Genomic DNA, 24,853 nt, shown 5'->3' with positions numbered 1-24,853 from the left:
GCCCCGGTCTCAGGGCGGAGGCTGATACCCGCCCGCTCCGGCTCCGCGGGGCGGCGGTGATGGCCGAGCACGGCCTCGCCGTGCGGAGGAAGGGCCGCCCCGGCTCTGCCCGCAAGCGGAGCCGGGCCCCCGTGCAGCCCAGCGCCGTCTGCTCGCCGGTGGCTCGCAAGAGATCTGGCTCCGGTGGCGAGGCGCCGCCGGCGGAGGCCCAGGTACGGGGATGGCGGGGTGCGGGCAGGCTTCTCGGGCTGGGTATTGGGGCGGGGGCCCCGTCGGGGAGGGTGGCTTGGCACAGACGGAGCCTACCTGACCTTGATCGGGGAGGGCCCTGCTTTGGGTGAGAAGGGATGCCGTTTGTGTTTAACCTTAAAAAGATTCATTACCACTAAGTCGCTACACAGGCATCATGTGTACTTGTAGGTTAAGTGTCACTGAGTTAAAGCATGTATTCCTTTAGAAGGCAAGCAAGGTTTTCCTCATAAACATCAGAAAAGCACTTAACTTTCTTGTCAAGTTCGGGAGGACTGAAATGACTTGCATTTGATGTGTCTGCTGTACAAGTTATGCTGCCTTTTTTGGTGTTGCTTTGGAGTATTAATACTCATTATGTTTTTACAGTGTGGTAATGATAGTGAAGAAGATATGTTTGGTGACTATGACAGCTTTTATGGAAATGATTCTTTGTTAGCTCAAGTTGATATTCTAGACCTCAAATGCCTGCAGGATAAAAATATGGATATTAAAGCAGCTGGAGAAATCACACCTGGAAGTCTTCAGTCAGGAATTCACCAGAAAAAACAAGATAACTTTTCTGCTTCAGAAAATTTGATTGTTCTTAAAGCTGACAAAGAGGATGCTTTCCAGATGAATGAAAATGACCCGGTGGATAGCAACCAAGAACTGACTGAATCTATTTTAGATGACTTGCCATCATCACAACTTTTGTATTTTGAGAAAATGGATGAACTTCCTTCTGGTTCTAGAGTATCTTCAATCTCAGAAAGGAAGAATAAATGTTTGAATGCCTCCTTGGACAAAATTGGGAGTCTGTCATCTTTTTGTCCTGATGCTGAACACGGGAACATACCTACTGACTTTTCCTCAGACTCTAAGTGTGATTTGGTTAAAACTGAGAGTCTTAGAGATCATCTGAAAAGTGCTATGACTGGAAATGCCAAAGCCCAGACTCTGCAGGTCTCTAAGACCAAACAGCTTAAAGAAGCTGTTTTGTCTGAAGAGATTTGTGTTGCTAGGAAAACTATTGAATCTTCTTCTGTTGATATAGGCCCTTTTTATGGATTACCTAGCAAAGTTAAAGATCTTTTCAGACAATATCGAGGGATTGAAATGCTTTATGGTAATGTAACTAATGGTTTGTTTAAAAGAAAAAAATTGTTAGTGAAGTGTTACCCATTTTACCCATTACCCTGTAAAAATATTTAAGTTAAGGTAGAATTTAATGTAAACCATGTTGGAAAGTGATTGTCTTAAGTGGTTATTTTGGGTTTTTAGATGGGTGGGAAAGGTTGATATGGCTTATAGAATACCTTGGAAGGCTCAATCACTGGAAGCTTTTAGCAGTTTATTGAAGAAAAGCTAGGCTTAAAATATTGTATGCAAAACGTAAGTATTTTGATATTGGTTAACGTGCCCCTGGGGGTTGCTTGTAATTTTTTTTTAATTTTACAGAATGGCAGCATGATTGCTTAATGTTAGAATCTCTACAGCAAAGAAAGAATTTAATATATTCATTGCCAACCAGTGGTGGAAAAACACTTGTAGCTGAAATAATAATTCTCCAAGAATTACTCTGCAGGCAGAAGGATGTTCTGATGATCCTGCCATATGTTGCCATTGTCCAAGAAAAGGTCTGGTCTGAATACAGTGTTTCTTATACTGCTTGTCTTTTCTTATATGCCATGTTACTTGTCTGGTTTTAACACTAATTTTAGCAAACTCCATGATTGTCATAAATATGTGGTGGGAAGTGAGTGAATTCTTTCCTAAATGCTGCTCTGAGGGTCAGTAGTCTCATAGTAAAAGAGACTTAAATTGAGATGAAGATGCTGACTTATAAAGTAAAATGTGCTGAATTTGAAATAATAGCTTCTTGCAATGTTATGTATAGTTCTGCAGCCTTAGAGCTGTATTGCCCACCTTGCTAAAGAAATGGTCTTGAAATAAAAACTAATAATTTTTTGATATAAAGGAGAAGTTAATTTTACAGAGCAGATGTAACCCAAGATTGGTAACACTTGTAAACACTTCAGCTTTGCAATTGGAAAATGTAGGCATAGCTAATATGTTTTGACTAATTCAAACAGTTGATTGTGGTGCGGGTTGGCTATATGCATGATTTTAAGACAGCTCTGAAATCCAAAAATGAGCATGAATTTGTTCTGTAATTGATTTTTTACAGGTTAGGGGTTTATCAAGTTTTGGGATAGAATTGGGTTTCCTGGTTGAAGAATATGCAGGAAGTAAAGGAAGATTTCCACCAATCAAGAGGAGAATAAAAAAATCTCTTTATATTGCTACTATAGAAAAAGGACATGCTCTAGTGAATTCCTTAATTGAAACAAAAAGAATTGATGACCTTGGTCTGGTTGTAGTAGATGAGGTATGCTATATTTATGATACACAAGTATTAGGAAAGAGCAATTTTTGATTACTTGGTTTTGCTTTGAGTGTTTGTCATGAAAGTATTACTACTTAACTAAGTTTTTTCTTCATTGGTACGTAGTTCTGTAATATTGAAAGTTATTTTTCTTTAACTGAAGCATTTGTTGCTGTATCAGGACAATAGATTCCATAGTGAGAGATCTGCTGTGTAGCAGTTGATGGTGAAGTACTTAGTACCTGCTTATCAATTAGACATCTCTAATGGATTAGAAAAAACATAAATAATTTTAACTGTATGGAATGTATTTTATGTATCATAGAATCATTAGGTTAGAATAGACCTCTAAGATCATCAGGTCCAACCATTGACCTGACACCACTGTGCCCCCTAAACCATGTCTAGAAGTGCTACATAAACAAGTTTCTTGAACACCTCCAGGGATGGTGACTCCACCACTTCCCTGGGCAGCCTGTTCCAATGTTTGACAACCTGTTCAGTAAATTTTTTCGTAATGTCCAATCTAAACCTCTCCTGGTGCAACTGGAGGCCATTTCCTCTTGTCCTATCACTTCTTACTTAGGAGAAGAGACCAACCCCCACCTCACTGCAACCTCACTACAAGGTAGTGGTAGAGAGCGATAAGGTCTCCCCTCAGCCTCCTCTTCTCCAGACTAAACAACCTCAGTTCCCTCAGCCGCTCCTCATGAGACTTGTGCTCCAGACCCTTCACCAGCTTCGTTGCCCTTCTCTGGACATGCTCCAGCACATCAATGTCTGTCTTGTAGTGAGGGGCCCAAAACTGCACACCGCATTCAAGGTGCGGCCTCACCAGTGCTGAGTACAGGGGCACGATCACCTCCCTGCTCCTGCTGGCCACACTATTGCGGATACAGGCCAGGATGCTGTTGGCCTTCTTGGCTGGTTCATGTTCGGCCACCTGTCAACCAGCACCCCCAGGTCCTTTTCTGCTGGGCAGCTTTCCAGCCACTCATCCCCCAGCCTGTAGCGCTACACGGGGTTGTTGTGACCCAAGTGCAGGACCCAACACTTGGCCTTGTTAAACCTCATAGCATTGGCCTCAGCCCATTGATCCAGCCTGTCCAGACCCCTCTGCAGAGCCTTCCTACCCTCGAGCAGAACAACAATCCCACCCAATTTAGTGTCATCTGCAAACTTACTGAGGGAGCACTAGATCCCCACATCTAGATCATCAATAAAGAAGTTAAACAAGACCAGCCCCAATACTGAGCCCTAGGGGACACCACTTGTGACCAACCACCAGCTGGATTTGACTCCATTCACCACCACTCTGTGCTCTGCCATCCAGCCAGATTTTAACCCAGCTTAGTGTGCACCTGCCTAGGCCATGAGCCACCAGCTTTCTTGGGAGATGGTGTCAAAGGCTCTAGTAAAGTCCAGGTAGATAACATCTACAGCCTTCCCCTCATTGACTAGGTGGGTCACCTGGTCATAGAAGGAGATCAGGCTGGTTAAGCAGGACCTGCCCTTCATGAACCCATGCTGGCTGGGCCTGAGTCCCTGGTTGTCCTGCACTTGCCATGTGAGCGTCCTCAAGATGAACCATCCCATAACTTTCCCTGGCACTAAGGTCAGGCTGACAGGCCTGAAGTTCCCCAGATCCTCCTTCCAGCCCTTCTTGTAGATGGATGTCACATGGGCAAGTCTGCAATTGTCTGGGACCTCCCCTGTTGACCAGGACTCCTGATAAATGATGGAAAGTCATTTGGCCAGCTCCCTCAGCACTCTCTGGTGGATCCCATCCAGCCTCATAGACTTGTGGATGTCCAGGTGGCAAAGCAGGTCATTAACAATTATGGGGTTTTTTTTCTGCTCTTGATCCCCATCTTGCAGCTCAGGGGGCTGATTTCCTAGAGGATAGCTTGTCTGACTATTAGAGACTGAGGCAAAGGCGGCATTAAGTACCTCAGCCTTTTCCTCATCCTTGGTGGCGATGTTCCCCTCTGCATCCAATAGAGGATAGAGATTCTCCTTGGCTCTTTTTTTGTGGTTAATGTATTTGTAGAAACATTTTTTTGTTTTCTTTCACAACAGTGGCCAGCCTTAGTTCTAGTTGGGTTTTTGCCTCTCTAATTTTCCCTCTGCATGACCTAACAAGCTCTCTATACTCTTCTTGAGTTGCCCACCCTTTCTTCCAAGAGTGGTAAACCTCCTTTTTTCCCTGAGTTCCAGCAAAAGCTCCCTGTTCAACCAGGCCAGTCATCTTCCCCGCCGATTTGTCTTTGCCTGCTCCTGCGTCCTTAAGACTTCTGCCTTGAAGAATTGTCAGCCTTCCTGGACCCCCTTGTCCTTCAGGACTGCCTCCCAAGGGACTCTCTCAACCAGTGTTGTGGACAGCCCAAAGTCAGCTCTCCGCAAGTCCATGGTTGTGGTGTTGTGGTTTGACTGTCTCTCCTCCTAACTTGACCTAACTTCTTATCATTTCATGGTCACTAAGCCCAAGACTGCCTCCAACCACCACATCTCCCACCAGTTCTTCTCTGTTTGTAAGCAGTAGGTCAAGCAAGGCACCTCCCCTGTTAGGCTCCCTTGCACACTCCAGGAACCTCCTAGACTGTTTCCTCTCTGCTGTGTTGTATTTCCAGCAGACATCTGGTCAGTTGAAGTCCCCCACGAGGACAAGGGCTGACGATTGTGAGAATCCTGCCAGCTGCTTGCAGAATGCCTCATCATCCTGGTTGGGTGGTCTATAACAGACTCCCAGCAGGATATCTGCCTCGTTGGCCTTCCCCCCTCATCCTTACCCATAAGCACTCAGCCTTGTCCTCACAATCATCAAGTTCTACACAATTAAACCACTTTCTAACATAGAAGGTCGCCCCACTGCCTCTCCTTCCTTGCCTGTCCCTTCTGAAGAGCTTATAGCCATCCATTGCAGCACTAGAACTAGAACACATAAATGTGAAACCATGAGACTTTGTTTCTGGTGAAACCATGTGACTTTGAAACCATGAGGCTTTGTGTCTGGTATTAATAATGACTCAAGTATTAAAAAAAGAAAATACCAAGTAACATTTGACAGTCAGAATTGCCCCTTATTCTGCTTTTTAGTGGTGTGGCTGAGTTGTGCTACTAAAGGTTGATTGTAGGGTTGAATCACATGTATAACATCTAACAGGGATGTTTAATTCGTGGAATGCTTCAGGCTGACTGACCTTACTTTAACACAGTAGCTTCTAAACAGAAGGCAGCTTAAGAATTAACTTCTACTGTTTCTGGAAGTTGCTGGCTGATAGAAAAAAAGTTATATTAACTGCCACTGTAAGTGTTGTTTAAAATGTGGTTTGTTTAAAATAGCTTTAGGCTGGTGAATACAAAGATCTCCACATCGACTGTTTACTGTCAGGACTTAACTGTTTGTGTCAGTTATGGTCTAGTTAAGTGGAACGTAAATCTTGTTATCTACATCTGCTCTTGGGTCTGTTCTTCTCTGATTCTTAAACATTGTTTTAGTGAAGCTATACTTCTGGAAGGAGCTTAGCAGACAAAATTTACCAGGGGGCTATCATGAGGAAGTCCAACAAAGACATTCCTGTAATATTTGTTCAGGACTACATAATTTGGGGTTTTTGTAGTAATACTCTTAACTCGGTGATGATCTTTCATTCTTCTTTTTCCCCTCTGTGCACAGTTGCATATGCTTGGTGAGGGAAGTCGTGGAGCAACACTGGAAATTACTCTTGCGAAAATCCTTTACACTAACAGTAAGTCACGGCCACAGTTAATGTTATTAAAACATTGTAGTGATGGCATCTCTAGAGAGAAGTCATACTTTTGCTTTCTGTATTTGTGTTCTGGTGGCTTTTGGAAAACGTGGCATGACTCCATGCAGTAACTGCGTTTACTCATCTAAGTGTTAGTTGACCCTGTAATGATGGGCTGGATGTTTTTGCAGCTTTTTTGATGCTACTCTTAGAAATCCTGAGTATTGTCAAATGCCTTCCATTTCTTCATAGGAGCCTCTTAGCCATTCCGATTAAAGGCTTCTATAGAGAAGGATTCCTTTTTATGTTTACATCTCAGGTAATATTTCTTAGCTGCTACTAAACTGCTACTATTTCAAAGCTGCTGCTTTGGCATTTAAAAGGACTAACAATGAAGAAGCAGGCTCATGAATTAAATACTGAGCAGAAGTGTTAAAAATTGTGAATGTGGCAATAAATTCATCTCAACTTCTGTTTTACAGAAAACACACAAATAGTTGGAATGAGTGCAACTTTGAATAATGTTGGAGACCTGCAGAAGTTCCTGCAAGCAGAATACTATACTAATAATTTTAGACCGGTCTGTATACAAGATACCATAAACTAGCAAAGAAGATATTTGGCTTTAAAATTATAACAAATCTGTTTAGGATCCTGTCGCAGCTTTTGCGCTTAATTTCACTGTGTAATGTAATATAATGCCTGCTACTGCTTGTAATTGTAGCAGTATAATAAATCGCACTATGCACTTGTAAATGCAAGTTCCTTTATATTGTTGTTAAGCTATTTGTGTCATTTTAACGAAACCAATTTCTAAATTACAGCTGCTGTGATTAAATCATTAGGGTCATTTGATATAACTAGAATCCATACCTGAATGTGGTCATGACAATGGTTTATGAATAGTTCATGGGATCCAACATTTGTCATATTCTTTGTTATAATTAGACACTTTCTCAAGTGTCTCATAATTAAAATAATTAACTTTTTAAAAAACTCTTTGATGGCATAGAGTGTGTGCTTATGTGCATGCAAGTATGTATATGAAATGCGATGCTTAGAAAAAAACATTAGCTGAACATCAGTAATAGCTTAATCTTTAGAGAAGACTTGGTAATTTAACTAAAGTTTCTGTTTATGGCTTTTATCTTCATAGGTAGAATTAAAGGAATACGTAAAGATACGAGACACCATTTACACAGTTGACAGCAGAACAGAAAAGGGCTTTACTTTTTCACGTCTTCTTAATTTCAAGGTAAAAACAAAGTACTTATGGTTTCTTTGAACTACAGTTATGAAATGTATTATTTTACACTGATTTGTTTACACAGCTTTTAACAAAGAAATTACTTAAACATGATAATTCATTTGTAATACTTAGGAGAAATAAACTGGCAGGCTTTGGGGAGGAAAAAGGCTTTTAAAATACTGAATGCTTAACTTGATTTTTCACTTTTTTACTGCTCTTTAAGGTAGAGATTTCTTCAGCATTTTGATGTGTGAAGAGCAATGGGTTTGAATATTCTGCTTACTCAATGCTTTTTGGTTTTGGGTAGATTTTCTCAACAGTTAATCACTCTTAGATACTGAAAGACATCTTTTTTTGGGTTTTGTCAGCTTATTACTGACTTGTAGGGATTAATTTCAACCTATAAAAAGAAAAACACATGTTATGGTAGACTGCCAGTAGCACAAGAAACATCATTATGGTGTCACTGAAAGAAACTGCAGCATTAAGGGGAAAAAGCAGAGCATTTGATACTTACATCCCTCCGTTCAATCTAGATGTATTAATAAACTCTTTCAAGTGAGGACTGGAAGAAAAGTTTATTCTACAACTTCTTGCAATTATGTCACATTAAAGCAAATGGGAGTGTTCTAGCTAGTTGAGAACAAGTACTGAGTACTTAGTTTATGACTAAGTTTAAATGTTTGTCAGTCTGTGTTTGTGATAGTATTCTAGTAATCTGGAGAAAGAAGATCCTGACCACATCGTTGCACTGGTTACTGAAGTTATTCCTAAATATTCCTGCCTAATCTTTTGTCCCACTAAAAAGAACTGTGAAAATGTGGCTTCAATGGTATGCAAATACCTCAAGAAGTAAGTTTCTGTCATGATTTTTTAATTATATATGAAATAATTGGTCAGAACTTAGGATTTATCTTCACTAGTTTGCAAGTGGCTTTCCCTGGTGATCAGAAGTAAATACTTTGAATACGGGATCTCGCTAACAGCATAAATGATAGCAAACTGCTCAAGGCTCGTTAAGGAAATGTTTTACCAAAAAAAAAAAGATTTTTTTTACACAAACTGGTTGAAAAAATGGTTATTGGAGGACAAATAATAAAGAAAAAAGGAAAAGCATACTAAATTAATCTAACTTTGTGTCCCTTTGGCACTGATATCTGCAAGCTTAGAAAAAACATTTTCTCTGCAGCCCAGTGTTTGGTAATGTATGTTACCATGTGTGTTACTAGTCAGTTGAGTATCTCTGCTCCATACCTACTTTGGAAATGTAATTTGTAAAATCCAAGCCAGGCTTCATTAATAAAGAAAAAAAGACTTAACCTTTGGTGTCATTTAAATGTGATTTGATCACCTCATAATGGTCTAGCAAAACTAAATTTTATGTAGGAAGAAATTACATGAAAATAAACAAATCCCCTCCTTTGCTGTCAAAATTGGAACCATTTTTGACATAGCTATAATCTTCATTACGAGCTGACATTGGCCCTATTTCCTTTCTTCAGCACACTCGATACCCACACCCAGTCAGTATTTGATCCCTTCTGTACCTGTGCTTACAAACAAAAAGAGTTCTATTGCAGCTTACCCAGTCTCCTGTGTATTGCTGTTCAAAAGTTACTGGAAATAACTATTTCTGCAACCTAGGTGTTCGAGGGATTGTTAATGAACAAAAATAGACAGTAAGCTTGTCTCTTGATTTTTTTATGTAGTCAATGGTTGATCAACATCTAAAGAAATGCTTTTCCTCCTCTAAGAGAATTTAGAGCTCACAGGGAGAAAGAGAAACAAGATCTCATCAAGAACCTAAAGAATATTGGAAATGGAAGTGTCTGTCCTGTTCTGAAGCAAACAATCCCTTTTGGTATTGCCTATCACCATAGTGGCCTTACCAATGATGAAAGAAAAAGTATAGAGGAAGCATATTCTACAGGTGTCCTGTGTTTACTTGCTTGCACAGCTACTTTAGCTGCTGGAGTCAACCTGCCAGCTAGAAGGTTAGTAACTGAAACATATTTCATTGCTGCGTTGGTTTTTTGCTTTGTAAAATATAGCTTTAATAAACTGGAAATATTGGTGCTATTTAAAGTATGTTTCTGCTTTTGCTAGCAAATTGAAAGCATAAGGGCATTTGTGTTCAACTCAGGACACAAGACTGCAAAGTTTTTTACTTGGGAAATGCAAATCAGTAGCAAGTCCCTCAGAATGCATAGCTGAAGAGCACTTATCCAAATGGATTAAGGAAATTTTAATAAATTCAGGAAGTGCTTCAGTATTTTAGTGATGTTATACAGAAGAATAAGGAATTCTTGGTGGTTTCTTTAGATATTGTCTGAAAAACAGTGTTTAAATTGTAAAATAAATCTTTTCTGAGGAGGTATAGTTTGAATATGTTTTAACACAAAAATGTGTTATCTTTTCTTACACAAGTAAGACACTGATGATATGACTGCCGTGCTCTGTATGACCAAAGACTGTCTGCTAAGAATTCAGTTTGTGTGCATGTATGTTGGAATAATGCATCTGAGGGAAGAAAAAAATTTCATACAGACAGGTGTTGTTTTTCTAGCATAACTGATGTATGGTCAGTGTAGCTTATGGTTTTTTAGTAGGGTCTACTTTATATCGCAGTGATTTTCACTTTTAAACGCAGGCCTTTGAGCAGATGTAAAGACTAGTTCCAAAGGTTTCACAAAACATAATGAACTTGGCTTATCATTCAATAAACCTTAAACTGTTAAATGTTTTCCTGGTTGATTTACACATCTGTTCAAACTGGTGCATTTAGTTTTATTAGTTACTAAGCAAGGGACATATATAAATAATGCATTTGTAAAATTTTATTGCTGCTTTAGTAATTTTAATATTAAAGCATAACTAAAGACTTCTTTACAGGGTTATTCTCAGAGCTCCTTATGTTGCTAATGACTTCTTGAAGAAGAACCAGTATAAACAAATGATTGGCAGAGCTGGTCGAGCTGGTATTGACAGTGCTGGAGAAAGTATTCTCATAGTGCAAGAAAGAGACAAACACTTGGTAATGTTTACAAAGCTGTTGATAATTTAAATTGAGCTGGTGGGATAAGCAGGAGGAGCTGAGCTGCCTAGCTTAATTTTTGTTCACTTAACATTGCACTTGTTTGACTTTACTTTGTAGGTATTATATACTAATACCTATAAACCACCTTTATGTAGATTGTTTGCAGATGTGAACTGTAAACTTTATACATCTATCTACGCTTATTTCCATTGTAAGCTGAATCGTGTGGAACAGTATTTGTAAAAGTGTAAAACTAGTGCATAAATATTTTCCCTAAACTAGTATATTTCTTGCTCTTTTTAGGTTCAGGATTTAGTTAACAGTCCTTTGGAGAACTGTTACAGCAATCTTCTGCTGGAGTTGACCAAGGGAATGCAGAGCTTGTTGTTATCTTTGGTCGGACTGCAGGTATCAGTTAACTCTTCTCTGCAAGTAACTTAAGTGCTTGGGAATGCAAAGAAAACTTTATCTGTTGATCCTATAGAAAAAAACAAACTTTTCAAACAGGTTGGCTCACAAGTTCAGAATAGCTCCTAATCAGATAAGACAGACAAAGATTTGAGAGGTCTTTTTTTTAACTCAGTTGTCAAGTAATCACATAACGTGACAATTTCCTAATGTGTGAAAGTCAAAATTTTATCTACCTTACGATACATTACAGTGTTAATAACAATTTCTGATACTTGATTTAAAATACAAATAGAAACAGTAGAAACAAATTAGCGTGACGCAGTAGCTAGAAAAATAGAACAGATGGATAGCGATCCCATCAGATTTGTTGTAGACTGTCTATCATTCTATTTGTTGTCATCTATTTATATAGAAACACATTACCAGGCTATCAAACTGCTTCTCTAGTCAGTAAATTTTTTCATATAGCTTATGAAATGTGTTATGTGAAATGACACCTTTAAACATGCTAATCACTTGCAAAACTGATGCAGATAGCAGTTACCCGTGAAGAAGTCACCAATTTTATGTGCAGTACATTGCTGGGTGTTCAGCAGCAGCTGCTGTCTAAAGAGAAGAGCCTGTCAAAGATCATTAAAGATGGGCTAGAAAATCTAATAGAAAAAGGACTCCTAAAACGAAGAATATCAGAGAAGGACCACAATTCCAAATGTACACTAGCAATCACACCGTTGGGTAAAGCTACATACAAAGGTAAGACTTTTGTATTCTTGTTATAATCTTCATTTCAACAAGCCCTTTCATCTCAGCCTTATCTCAGCTTGATATGTTTTCCCATCTTCAGTCTGAAACTGCAATGAAAAACGAGTTGTAGAAATCAGTTTTGATTACTACATGATGTGCTGGATTGAAAATGTGAATGAACAAAGTAGTGCATGACTGAACAAGGTGGGAATGAAGTGTAGTAACATTGGCCCAACGGGAATAAAACCAGAACTCTACCCCCCAAAAAAATGATTTAAAGATTTGATTCAGTAATTGTAATCAAAATGGCTCATGATCTTGTTTTATAATTCATTTTTATGCACAGGTATTGTGAACAGGGGTATTTCTTGACCTAGAGGGAAGCTTAAGAGGGAAAGGAAGCATATGACATGTAGACCAGTTATAATAAAGAAGAGAGTATATCAGGAAGTTCTGTTTTCCTTTCATAGCATAAAGATAGAGAGTATGGAACACAATTGGAATAGGATGAATCTCTGAAAGATTCCTTCAACTTACAAGACTGTTTCATGATTTCATTAAAGCCAAGGCAATTCACAGACACTCCAAAACCACACAGAGAGCAGACATACATGGAAATAGGTGACTGCCTTTCTTCTGTTCCATTTCACTGCTTGTGTTAGGTTAGAGCACTTATTTGGGTTACAGTTATTTCTCTTCACTTCAGACGGCATAACAAGGTTTTGGGGAAGATAAAGGAAATGCTGACTTTATGTTAAAATCTATTTCACTTAACTCTACCTGTTTAAAATTGCAATACATTGTGTGCTTATTATAGGGTCTATAGACTTGGCATACTGCAATCTTCTTTACAGAGAATTGAAGAAAGGTTTGGAAGGGCTGGTGCTTGAGAGCAACCTTCATCTTCTGTATCTGGCAACTCCGTATGATATGACTTCTAACTGTAGCCCGGATTGGATGATATACTTGAGACAGGTGAGAATTTACTAGCAAACATGCGTTGGGGCATATAATAATCCTGCTTGTTACATTTTAAGTAAGTTCATACGCACAGGAAATGTAGATAGTGGGGTAATGATTTGATGAAAAGTTAAGATATGCTGTCTTATTTTCAGTCACAGGGCAGAAATGCTTTCCTGTGTTGCATAAAAACCTAAGTTCTCATTTGCACCTATAATATTTGACCCTGTTTGGGGAAACAGTGGCATGAAACACATTTGATTTGCGAGTACTCCAAATCCTGACTCTAACCTTGGTGCTAGCCTTGCCGTCGCCAGAGCCTGGTTAATCTTGCACAAGACTTTCCTATAAACTAGTTATATGTAACCGCATCATTGTAGTCTTGCAAGAAAACCACTATGAAATTAATCAAGAGCCATATTTACCTTCTGTGATGCTTGTTCATTTAATCTTTGTTTGATATCTGAGTCTACTGTGTAACTCCAGCCATGACTGCAGCTATACCTGTGATCAATACCTTCCTACAGACTGCTATGCTTATGTCAGCCTTAGCAGCACAGCCCTTATCCTAGTCTTAGACACTCTGTAAAATCCACCCATAATTCAACTACTCCCTTATCTGTAAAGGGGTGTATACTAGAGGCAGCACTAAAATCTATTTTGATGAAATGTGGCATTCAGAGATGGACAGCTACAGGTAATTCAAAGTAGGCAAAGAAGCTGCAGATCTGACTGTCTAGTGATGATAGTACTGGTCTGGTGACTAAGTACTATGTAGAGATATTGAAAAACGTTTCACTTTGAATAATAGACTTGTGTTTTCTATAATATTAAGAGAACGAAATATCTGAAAATTCTTTATAAAATCTTACTTTAGTTCAACCAGCTAAGTGCAGCAGAGCAAAAAGTAGTGGATATTGTGGGAGTACCTGAAAGCTTTATTACAAAAAAGGCTTCTGGTCAAGCCATCAGAAAGGTAGGCTGGAGGTTTCTCATACCTAAGATGACAATTTAGTAACTTCATTTAATCATTTACAAATTCTAGATTGTTTTTCTGCTAGTGTTCTTTATTTCTATATTTATAAATACATAAATAAATACGTGTGTGTGTATATTTATAAATAAATAAACAAATATTTACGTTATCTTTATATCTATTATAATATATATAAATAAATATCTATTTATTTGTATATATTATTATTATAAATGTTCTACTTATTAAGGTTCTTTTAACCTCATTGGTTCATTTTCTTAATGTTGTTTAATGCCTTTGGGTACAATATAGATATGTTTTAGAGATGTGAAGGAGTAGAGTTGAAAAGAATTTCCTTGTAGCACTATCTTGAATGTGATATTGGCTCTGAATTCTAACTTGCTTTATTCCTAGAATGTGGACAGTGCTGTGGTAAACAGGCTGTACCTGACATTTGTCCTTTATACCCTGCTGAAAGAGACCAATATATGGAGCATTTCAGAGAAATTTAATATGTCCCGAGGATATGTGCAAAATCTCCTTAATTCTGCTGCCTCATTCGCCTCCTGTGTTCTACGTTTCTGTGAGGTAGTGTGTTAAGTGAATTCCAATAAATTCTTTGGGATTGGTTTTGCAAAATCTGGAGTTTTGGTTTTTTACATTTGAACCAAACACAGGTGTTATATTTCACCTTCCCTGTGCAAAACTATTTTTTCACCTTTCCTGTTCAAAATTATTTTTCCTGGTTAGAAAAGCATGCTTGTATGGTGGTATTTCTTGTATTAAAAGTAAGCTTTATGCACTGAGAATGTGAAAATATACAAATTGTACAGGGTATTGATCAGTGTCAGTGCTGTTGGGGAAATAATTGACAGTTTTACCTTTCTCTTGGAAATAAGGCCATCTGGTTGTGGAATGTCATCTTGGGAAAACAGCTGACTTGTTCTCTCCGTTTTTTCCTCTATTGAAATAATGCATTGCCTTCAGAACTTCCCTAACTTTGGGATGTTCAGCTGAAGAGTGCTGAATACAACTCTGCAACTAGCTGAAAGGATAACTAGAAATAATAGTACTTCCTCTGTCTAAAAGCCAAATAGACTCTCGTTGCTCAGCAGAGCTCTTATCAGTCGTACCCCCCAAATACAGAACTTAGGATCTGTTTTTTAATGATCTTTGTCTCTGCAGGAATTGGAAGAATTCTGGGTTTATAAAGCCTTGCTGACAGAACTTACAAAGCGGTTGACATACTGTGTTAAGACAGAACTCATCCCTCTAATGGAGGTAGCAGGGGTTCTGGAGGTTAGTAAACCTGGCTTTCTGAGATTTTTCGATGTAAACTTGTATGCTAAATGTTAGTGGGCCTTTCCAGTAAACCGAGAACACCAAGCTAGTTTTTTATTGAGAATTTGGCATAGAGCAGGTATCCCACAACAGTCCTGGAGACTGGGGAAAAAGTGGTCTGTTGATGAAATGTGAGCTGGAGCCGATAACGATTTTCTTCCAGCTGCTGCCACAGCAACACTGAAAATGCTGTATTTGAACAATAATTTTGCTGTATCCTCAGCTGGAAAAGAGAATCCAGGTTTATTTTGCGATAAGGATTCTTCAGTTCATAGGAGTAAAGAGCAATAAAAATTTACATGTTTAAGTTAGAAGATTCTCGCGAAAATATGTGAAGTCCTATTGGGAACTTAGGCTTTTACAATCACTTGCAGTGCTGCACGTATTCTAAATAATAAACGTTAACTGGTCTCTGAATCAAAGACTCCTATTAAAGTAGGAAATCTTTTTGGATTTCAGTGCAAGGTTATAAGTAATTGCTGGACTTCTCTGCAAAATGATCAAACTTGCCCGTCCAGCCTATTGTAGAATCAGTTTGTTGGCAAACCATTTAATTTAGTGGCGCTAAGGTTTTATTCTGAGAAGCTAAACAATTATGAAGACTTAAGAGCCTAATGTGGGTTTTTTTGTATGTCAAATTTTCTGAATTGGATGCAAAAGATAGGTCACTCAATGTGGGAGCATTTCTGTGTAAGGGCAAAACCAGCCTGGACAGCATGATTCTGCTAAAGTTGTGTTTTAAAGATGACTCTTCAAAATTACTTCTATAACCAAGGTACTTCTGCACTGGAGTTAAAACTATACCGACAGCTGATATTTGTAGCAGGTAGACTGTCTTCCTGAACAGATGTGATGTGCTTAGATTTCTTAAGAATCAATCTTAAGGTTACTGTAGTGAAAGAGAAAATTACTTTTTGCGCATTTACTTGCACAGTTTTCGAAGAGCAATCTAAAACTTTTTTGTGAGATTTAAGTCATTAGTGGGGAAACATTCTGCATCATCAGTCATACTGTGCATATAACAGCCAGATTGAGCACAGAAAATATTTGCTGGCAATCAGTTATTATATTTGGTGAAACTAATGACACCTACTTCACATCAATGAACATGCGTAGTTCTGTTACCATGGAGGAAGATAATATATTGTAGGCTGTTAGCTGTTGGGTGCTAAAAAACCCCGTATATGCCGTCAAATAAATGCCTTTCTATTCCTTGTTGTCTTTAAAAGAGGAGGGGGAGGGGAACAAAAGGTAATTGACCAAATGTTTGGAGGTGTAACACTTGTTCATCGAATGGGTATTATTTCATAACTGAGGATACTAAAGCCTTGAGTATACTAAATTACTCCACTACAGTGTAGAAATGCATTTTAACTTAAACTTTGTAAAGTTCTAGCAGCATTTGTTTTGCAAAAGAAATGTTTGCCCGGAGACCCTCTGTTAGGCAGGTACTGCTTGGCTACCTTACATAGGAACAGGCTCAAACCAAGTTAAGAGAAGCAGATAATGCATACCCCCTTACATACACTGGTGATAATCAAATTCCAGAGAACCTCTCCTGTGATGTGTATCTCTGCTGTAGACGTGAGCTCACAGCCATGACTTCACACAAAACTAGAAAAATAAAAAGGATACTGTGATACTAAAGGAAAAATTATTTATAAGCTTGGAACAGGACAGTGTAGTGTTTTCTGGAATTTTGTGAAAGCTCTGTTCTGTGAAAGTTCTGTGAAAAAAAAAAAGCTGTTATAAAACTGGCCACCCTTTCACTTAGACACCTCCAAAGAATGTGACAGCGATTCCTGTCACTGACAGCGAATGGAGAAAACATAATGACAAAAGAGGATGACAGAGTCTGTGTCGGGTAGGCTCAGAGAAAATAGTGACAAATGGGTTCCTAAGAGCTGGGTAAGAGCTGGGAAGTAAATCTTGTAGCTGTATTTTTAGGGAAGTAAAGATTCTTGGTGAATATTCATGTTCTTAGAAAGATGAAGAGACTTGGATTGATATGCAAAGATGAAATGTTTGAGGTTGCTGGCACTTAATGGTAATTCTTATTGCCTGTTCTAAAAACCTAACATGATTTTTGGACTTGCAGGCACGAGCAAAACAGCTTTATAATGCAGGCTACAAAACTTTAGCACATTTGGCTAATGCAAATCCAGAAACTCTGGTCAGGATGATTGAACACTTGTCACGACGTCAAGCCAAACAAATTGTTTCATCTGCAAAGGTAAGTTAAAAACAAAGTTAAAAAAACCTGCTTCAGAACTTCAATATGTCAAAAGTGGATGTTTGAATGACATTAAAAGTGAAGGATTCAGTTTACTAGTAAAGACATTAGTGGATATTTGTGATTCAGATATTGATCTGTATTAAGAATATATTGAAATATTTTCTCGATGGTATCATTTCTCTGAGATGGTTAAAATGAATTGAGCAGTTGCTGACCTTGATGCTCCTGAACGACAGGCAAACTTAATTTTTTCTTAAAACAATTTGTTATGTACAGGATAGTGGAAAGTTGTGGTCTTTTTCAGAGGGGAAGCAAAGGGCGAAAAAGTTTGACAGCTTGTCTGATGAAATGCGGCAGTTAAATGACTACATGATCTCTGTGCTGAGTCGTCATAACTGAAAAGGCTCAATTCTGCCAATACCTCTGGACTTACTGTACAGAAATTCTAGTGGTAGTTGTGATAAAAGAACAGGATTTTCAGGATTGCAGAAATGGAAGCCAACAAGGTATAGGGGTAACCTCACCTATTTAGGTTGCTTTGTCGTACCCTGTTATTCTTTTCTTTCTAATTGTTTTCCATTTTGAATATGCATCATTAGAAGGGCCTCCATCTAATATCTGCCTCCGGGGCACACTTAATGCCTTAGCACACATAAGTAGTCCAAGGGAAAGGATCTGTAGCAAACATTGATTTGTGCCTAAACAAAAACATACAGGAAGTATTTTATTTATCAAGTGGTAGTATTTTCTCTCCTCAGTCTCTATTAGTCATCTGCTGTTGGAATGGCATCAGTTTCATGTTGGATTCTGCTGAAACAGCAAGCTTTTGGTAAAGGGAGTGCCTAGAATAAATAAATGCATGATTGGTGTGAAAAATGACGCAGTCAATAACAGAGTCTTGATTTGTATGTTCTCACAGGGTAGCTCGCACTTTGAGGTTTATGTGCTTAAAAAGAGGTCACGGCCATTTAATGGTGTAGGCTCCTTACTGCTTTTTTTGCTGCTGTGTGAGCCAAGAGAAAGGGATGTATGCAGATTCCTCATCTGCGTCAGCGCCAAATCCAGCAAGCTAGTTTACCCTCATGCTCAGACGTTAAACTGGTGGGGTTTTCTCTAACTGGGAAGTTACAAGAGTGCCTGAATGTGTTATGCTACACGTGCTGCTGGCGGACTGTTACTCTGCCACTGCCAGCAATGAACAGTTCAGGGCAGTGGGTTAGACAGTTGCTAATATCGGCGTCCTGTATGTCTGTTGTAAAATGCTGTAGTAAGAAATTTCTCATTAAGCAGGAAATTGGCAACTTGGCAGGGACAACTTACGAATGTTTATTCCAACGTGGAAAATAAATGTTTACGTTTAAAAATGCTCTTGTTAACAGTTCTAGACAAAACTGTTTATGTTCTGTTAAATTTTGTGTATTGTGTGATGGCAGAACTGAGAAAACCAGCTGTGCACTGTATGAATTTTTGTGTTAGTGTTTTTCATATGGGAATACACTAAACAGTAAAAAATATTGGTGGTAGTACTTGTGAAAATGTTAGTCCTTTGTGGCAAAAGTACTGCGGTCCTGTGGTCAGCAGCAGAGGTTTTCTTACAGACCAGGTGCAAGTTTAGAAAGAAACATTGGTGGTTTAACCTGTCTAACAGTTACAGCTAATGCTTGTATTAATTTTTCTAATGGTTTGGTGTTTTTTCCACTATAGATGCTGCTGAGTGAAAAAGCTGAGGCTTTACAAGAAGAAGTTGAGGTACTCTTAAAGGTGCCTACAGATATCCCAGGGACCTACTGACCAACTGTCATGAAGAAAAATCATGAATCAAAAAATTGGGATATTTTAAAATTTTTAAATTTCTGGTGTAAAGCTGCTGTAATTATAATAAATATTTAATGTCTTTTGTATACCTGAATTTTGTGTGAGTTCTGAGTTCAGAGTGTTTCTTGGAAAGTTAACTTCATTTGAAGGTTTTCATTATGAACCTCTTGAGCATTAGGCTAGAATCAAAATAATTCTTAATTCTTAAAAAAAATAATTAAATAAAATCTTAATTCGTTCCTGTTTTTAGATATACCCCTGGGAGGGCTTTGGGGACTGGACTAACTGCCTGGTGTGTACTTCTGCCTAGAGCTTAGGTTTATAGCTGACTTAAATGATGCCTTTACATTGGATCTTCCCTTCAGGCCACGTGTGCTTGAGTGAGCTACTCCAAAACTCCTGCTTGCAGGAATCTCTGTACTCTAGGTGTAGCTAATGGAAGGAGAGAAACAGAGTAGCAATTCATAACAAAGAAGTTGTCCCAGAGTTGTGTAAGAAATTAGAAATGATGCCTAGTTTAAGCCTTTCTATAAGATACGAATATCAAATTTTTAGTCAGTCTCCATCAATTCCCCGAGAGAGCATTCTTTCAGGATGTTTCTGTAGCAGTCTTCCAAACAGAAAGTTTGTGGTTTCTTTAATGTTTTTAAATTTTTTGCTTAAATGTGAAGACTAATAAAGATGAAGGCTTGAAGAACTGGTGTTTTGAGAAGCCATATCAAGTTCTGAGACTCCATGGGCATGTGTCAGTCACTAGTCACACTGGCAAAAAGTTAGACTTCACGAAAGTCATTTTGAAGATGCCTGAAACTTCTTCAGTTGTGATACAGCAAACTCCTTTTCAAAGCTGGTGTGTAGTACGTGACAATGTTAGAGCACTGCACATTAAGAAGGACTTGAAAGCTGTGACAGACTGCTGGGTTAACTCATGGCAGCCAGTATACTGACATACTTAAATATGGCATTTCTGTGTATAATCAAGTGTCCCTTCTCAGTAAAGGAAAAGTAAGATTAAACCTTAATTCAGCTGTCTGTTTTATTCAACTTAGGTTAGTTGGGTTTTGATTCTAGAGGTGAACAGGAATTTTTTTAAATCCAGTGGTGTCGTTAGAAGTTGAACACCTGACTGAAAGGGGTTATGGTGAAAAAATGATGAAAAGGCTAGTATTTTACTGCTCATTCTGTTGTTGCATTAGAGAAATCATAGGTAGCAATTGAATAAATTCCTTATAAGCCTTCATTTAGCAGAAACCTGCCTCAAAGAAAGACCATAATTTTGATATGTCATAGCGGCTTACAAAGTTCAGATAAGCGAAATATTTAAGCGCATCCAGTGTTAAACCAGGTCAAGAATTCAAAACCAGCACTTCTCAGAGGCAGCATGATTCACTTCCACTGCTAAGTTCAGTGTCCACAAGGGAATCACGTTATGGATGCTTAAGTGCCTAAGGCACAAATGGGTTTGGAAGCATGAGAACACATCAAGTTGGCCCTAATAATGTATAACTCGTCCTCAAGTGCAGAAGAAATGTTTGCCGTGGCTTGGTTATCTAGGTCTGTCCCTTAATGCCTTACCCTTAATTAATTGAGTTTTTGACCAAATAAGATATAATATGAAACTCTCTATTGGTTTATTTGCATTATCTTCAAAAGACAGACGATGCTCATTCCAGCATAAATGTGAGTGCATATCCAAGCGGTTGATGTAGCATGCGTGTAGGAAAATGTTAGTGATGCCTCTTAGGCCTAACCGGTTGCTCTAAAGGTTTACAGGTGCTTGACGGTGTTCCTCCAACGTTTGAAAGAGTCTTGCCTGGATTTGGGAGGGGAATTACTGTAAAATTATTCATTCTGAATACTGAGTTATTGCAATAACTGATGTTGTGGAAATAATCCATTAATTGCTGCTTTAACTACCAGACTAGTTAATGAGCCATTAACCTCTGTCACAATACTTTCCGTTATATTTGTACTTGTATGCTAATTTTAAAAATTGTAGGGTTTTATGTTGTGGAGGGGAACAGCAGGGAAAGATTATTTCTGGCAGCTGTCTGTTGTTGGGTCACTGGCTGCCTGTCCTCATACTTGTGCATCACCGTAACAAGCAGCACTATTGCAAGATCAGGTTTTAGTGAGATGTGTGTTCAGGAAAGAAGTCCTATAAACTCTGGAGCCCCTTTGAAAACGGTAGCAAAAGCTGGTTTGAAACAAGCGAGTGGATTCAGGTCTGCATGAAGCTGGTCCGGAAAGAAAATGCTCTCTGCTGCTCTGTTTATACAGGCTGTGCTTTGTCAGATGGATGAGTGCAGCTCCCCTAAGGCTTTCTCTGTGACCTTTGATAACATCAGAAGTGAAATGAATGAAACTGCAGTGATTTGCACTAGAACTTTGCTATATGTAGCTTCTCTTATTTTTCTGAAATCAAACCTCAGTCAAGGCAGTACCCATCTTTCACACTGCTTTTTCTTTCTACAGTATGTATTAATGTATGATTAAATGCTTTTCACAGGAAGCTTTTTTAACTGGGCTTTTCCCCTGGGTGGAGATGGGAGAAGGAAAAAAAACTGTACAACAGATGCTGGTCACAGTGGTTTTGTGCTGCTGGATGATGCTGAGGTACTTAGGTGACAAGTACAGTCCTGGGCTCATAAATCGCACCATAACGTGCAGGTGTCAGAATGGGTGTACATCGGTTTGGCAAATGTCTGTTACGAGCGGTTGTGCCATCGGAAAGCTTGTGCTAAGGATGGGTTCAGGATGTTTTGGAAGGCAAAGATTTCTCACTTGTTTCGATGGGACATTTATATTCTAAAGCCTGCGTCAAAGGGAAAAAGCAACAATGATTAGCTTATCTATGTGAAAGAACGATAGATGCTTCAAAGCCAAAGTAGGTCACAAAAAATACGCTCTTTAGGATGTTCCTGCCAATTTCTTCATAACCCACAGTAAACTGGATGAGAGGTATGGTGTGCGTTAGTCTGAACAAGTAGTGCAGATCAAGTGTTCTGACCAAAAACCTTGGGGCGTATTTCTCAGTCTTTATGCCTGTTCACTCCCCTTTCCAACTTGCCCACATAGACCAGTTCCTGTGTTTGTGCGATTCCCTTCCCTTCCTTCCCTTGACTTCGTAATTCTGTACTTTCAGGAATCCCTGTGCCTAACTTGCTGAAAACTATCTCTCTGGAAGGACAGGTAAGAGGGTCAGGCTTACGTTAACGTTTAGCTGTTAATTTTCATTGTGTGAAGGAGACCTATTGTGTTCCTGTGTTCTGGAAAGCCGCTTCCATGTGAGCTAGTCCTGCCTAGGCAGCTCTCACTTTGTCCTTCCTTTTAAAGCTTCATTTCATCTCTTTCAGCATGGTGGTCCAGCACTGAGTATCAGTTGCAATGAGAGCCAAATAGTATCACTTAAAAGCTTGGTTTGGATTAGAAGGGAGGCTGAGTGATTTCACGGTGCTCTGTTTGGTGTGCTGGAGCCCAGCAGCTCCCGCGGTACCTGAATTTGTCAGCTGCCCTCAGTGGAAACAAAATCTTTTAGCAATATCTATAAAGCTGTGTGCACTTCAAAGAGAACTGCTAAAAACTAGACCCAAAGTGTCATTTCCACCTCAATAAACAGAGCGGGTGCCGTCTGAGAGTCTCGTAACCAGCTGCGTTCAGAAATAAAACCAGCTGGGAGTGCTGAGAGCTGTGTGCTGTGTCAGGTCAAGGTCTGGCTGGGGGTTTGAGGGCAGGGAGTAAGGATAGCTTACAAAAACACCTTGATAGGCATCTCTGTGTTTTTACAGTTTCTTGGCACCAGCTTAGTCTTAGTTCCATCTTACTGAGGCTTCTTACATAGAAACATGGATTAATTGCTATTCTAATACGAGTCAGCATCCTCCCAAATGCTGCTGTGTCACAAGAATTGTTTGCCTTGTGTAGGGACAACTCTTCCCTTCTGAATTCCCTTAATACCCACAGGTAAAGCAGTGACTTAGATATATATATAAATATAGATATCTGTTCTCGACTCTTGCCCAGGAACAGCAGGGGGTCCCTGTTAGCAATACCACAGTGCTGCTGCTGTGGACGGTTGAAATTCCTGTAAAGTTTTATTTTTAGTTCTTCTTAGTTGTAAAAACCTACTTGGCACAGTGTGTCTGTTAATGGCACCGCTGCCATGGGAGAAGCAGAACTGCCTGATAGAGCTGTATAACCAAAGCATTTGAATACATAAGGCAGGGTCTAGGCTTTCTGTGGAGTGAGGAAGCTGGATGGGGTGCTGGTATGGAGCTGGCTTCAAACAACATGCAAGTAGGTTGAACTCTAGTTCCGGTTCTTATCCCCTCCCCTTGTATCTCACAGGGCATCACTCAAATTCTGCTCTAATTTCCATGAGATTCCAAATACCTCTGTATTGATCTCACCTACTTTGCAATATTTAAAAATGGGTATAATACAATGTGAAAAATGCCCAGGCAAAAGCTACCAATTCCCGTTTAATACCTGTAGCTCTTCCAGGTAGTAATGCTGGAAGGCATTCTTTTCCAGCTACAAGGTTTTGCAGGCTGCTAAAAGCATAACATGTGCTAGACCTTCCATATGCCCATCTGCATGCAGCAACTGAACCCAAAACGTAGCATTTACCATTTGAAATACATACCTTGTGCCCCTGCTGTGAGAAACACAGTGCGGTGGCAAGCAACTCAAAGCGCCTCTTTCTAAAGCAGCACAGTGAGGGAATTAAGGGAGAAGCAGTGAATTCCAACTGAAAAAAATTGTGCGCAGGCTGCATCTCACCTGATGGCTATTAACATTTTCCGTACCTGTAGTAATGACCTTAACCTGGTTTGCAGCAATGATTTGTCATGCGCCAAGCTGCATTCTTAAATCCTTGGTTCACTTGTGGGGCTTGGCAGTTTGGGTAGCGCTCCAATCATCTGCTGATAGATGAATTATTCCTCTGGCAGATAGTCATCCCAGCCCTTCCTGCGGGCGTAAGCATATAATCGGTGGTGCACCCCCGAAATGGGAAGTGTTACACTGACTAAGATACGGAGACAGTCAGGAGTGTCACTGATGTTTCCTTTCTGGCAGAGCCATGGATGTCTTTATCAAAAACAGAGTTAACTTGGTCTAGTTCTTCTTGTTCTGGTGGCAAGTTACTTAACAGTACAAAAATGTAGAGCAAGCAGGAACAGGAAGGGCCAGGCAGGCGAGCGCTTGAGCCACACTGATTAATGCCCTGCCTGTGGTGTGCGTGAGAAGCGCTGCACCCAAATAAAGTAACAGATAAGGACTGGGCAATGTGGAGTGTGTTCCAGCAGGCAAGCGTTTTGAAGACAAACTTAGTAAAAAACACGGATGCTTCAGGATGAACTGACGCAGATGGGAAATGTAATGGTAACGTTAAGTGTAATTGTTTAAAAACTCTGCAAAAGTTTCAATAGCGTGCATATTAAGCGATACCTGCCCCGTGGCTGTAGCTGGCTGTTTCCTGACAGGGCTCCCCACCAAGACTAGCAGTTGCCGAAGAAGGAGGAGTTTTCGCACAGGCTGGACTCTGCAGGGAGCACCCGGAGGGGCAGACCCAGAGCGTGCTCGGGTCTTGTTTTGCAACAGCAATTCCAAGTCGCCTGTTGGCTGTAATTAAGAAATACGCTTGTTCCAGCGCAGGGAAGGTGGGTTTCAGCCTGAAGCGGTAGGTTCACCCATTGGCACTTGGCACAGGCTCGC

At 39.5% G+C, this 24,853-nt stretch overlaps 1 protein-coding gene across 1 annotated transcript; it reads left to right on the top strand.

Annotated features, from left to right (window-relative positions):
* The first annotated feature begins 59 nt into the window (after nt 1-59).
* HELQ (helicase, POLQ like) lies at nt 60-19,229 on the top strand. Its single transcript, XM_086463710.1, has 18 exons — nt 60-212; nt 619-1,357; nt 1,690-1,868; nt 2,420-2,620; nt 6,294-6,366; nt 6,849-6,946; nt 7,523-7,621; nt 8,322-8,467; nt 9,370-9,609; nt 10,508-10,649; nt 10,956-11,060; nt 11,597-11,816; nt 12,625-12,782; nt 13,645-13,743; nt 14,158-14,331; nt 14,929-15,042; nt 17,183-17,317; nt 19,025-19,229. The coding sequence occupies exons 1-18, from the start codon at nt 60-62 to the stop codon at nt 19,109-19,111; spliced, it is 3,162 nt and encodes a 1,053-aa protein (XP_086319836.1). The 3' UTR covers nt 19,112-19,229.
* The last annotated feature ends 5,624 nt before the right edge of the window (nt 19,230-24,853 follow it).

The sequence above is a fragment of the Leptosomus discolor genome, chromosome 4, assembly GCF_034619465.1.
Source record: "Leptosomus discolor isolate bLepDis1 chromosome 4, bLepDis1.hap2, whole genome shotgun sequence".
NCBI lineage: Eukaryota > Metazoa > Chordata > Aves > Leptosomiformes > Leptosomidae > Leptosomus > Leptosomus discolor.
The sequence above is the reverse complement of the archived record's forward strand: the minus strand, read 5'-3'. Positions and strand labels throughout refer to the sequence as shown.

Coding starts and splice junctions, on each gene's coding strand:
- HELQ (XM_086463710.1), top strand. CDS start 60: ATGGCCGAGCACGGCCTCGCCGTGCGGAGGAAGGGCCGCCCCGGCTCT. Junction 8,468..9,369: donor GTATGCAAATACCTCAAGAA/GTAAGTTTCTGT, acceptor TCCTCCTCTAAG/AGAATTTAGAGCTCACAGGG. Junction 12,783..13,644: donor GGATGATATACTTGAGACAG/GTGAGAATTTAC, acceptor ATCTTACTTTAG/TTCAACCAGCTAAGTGCAGC.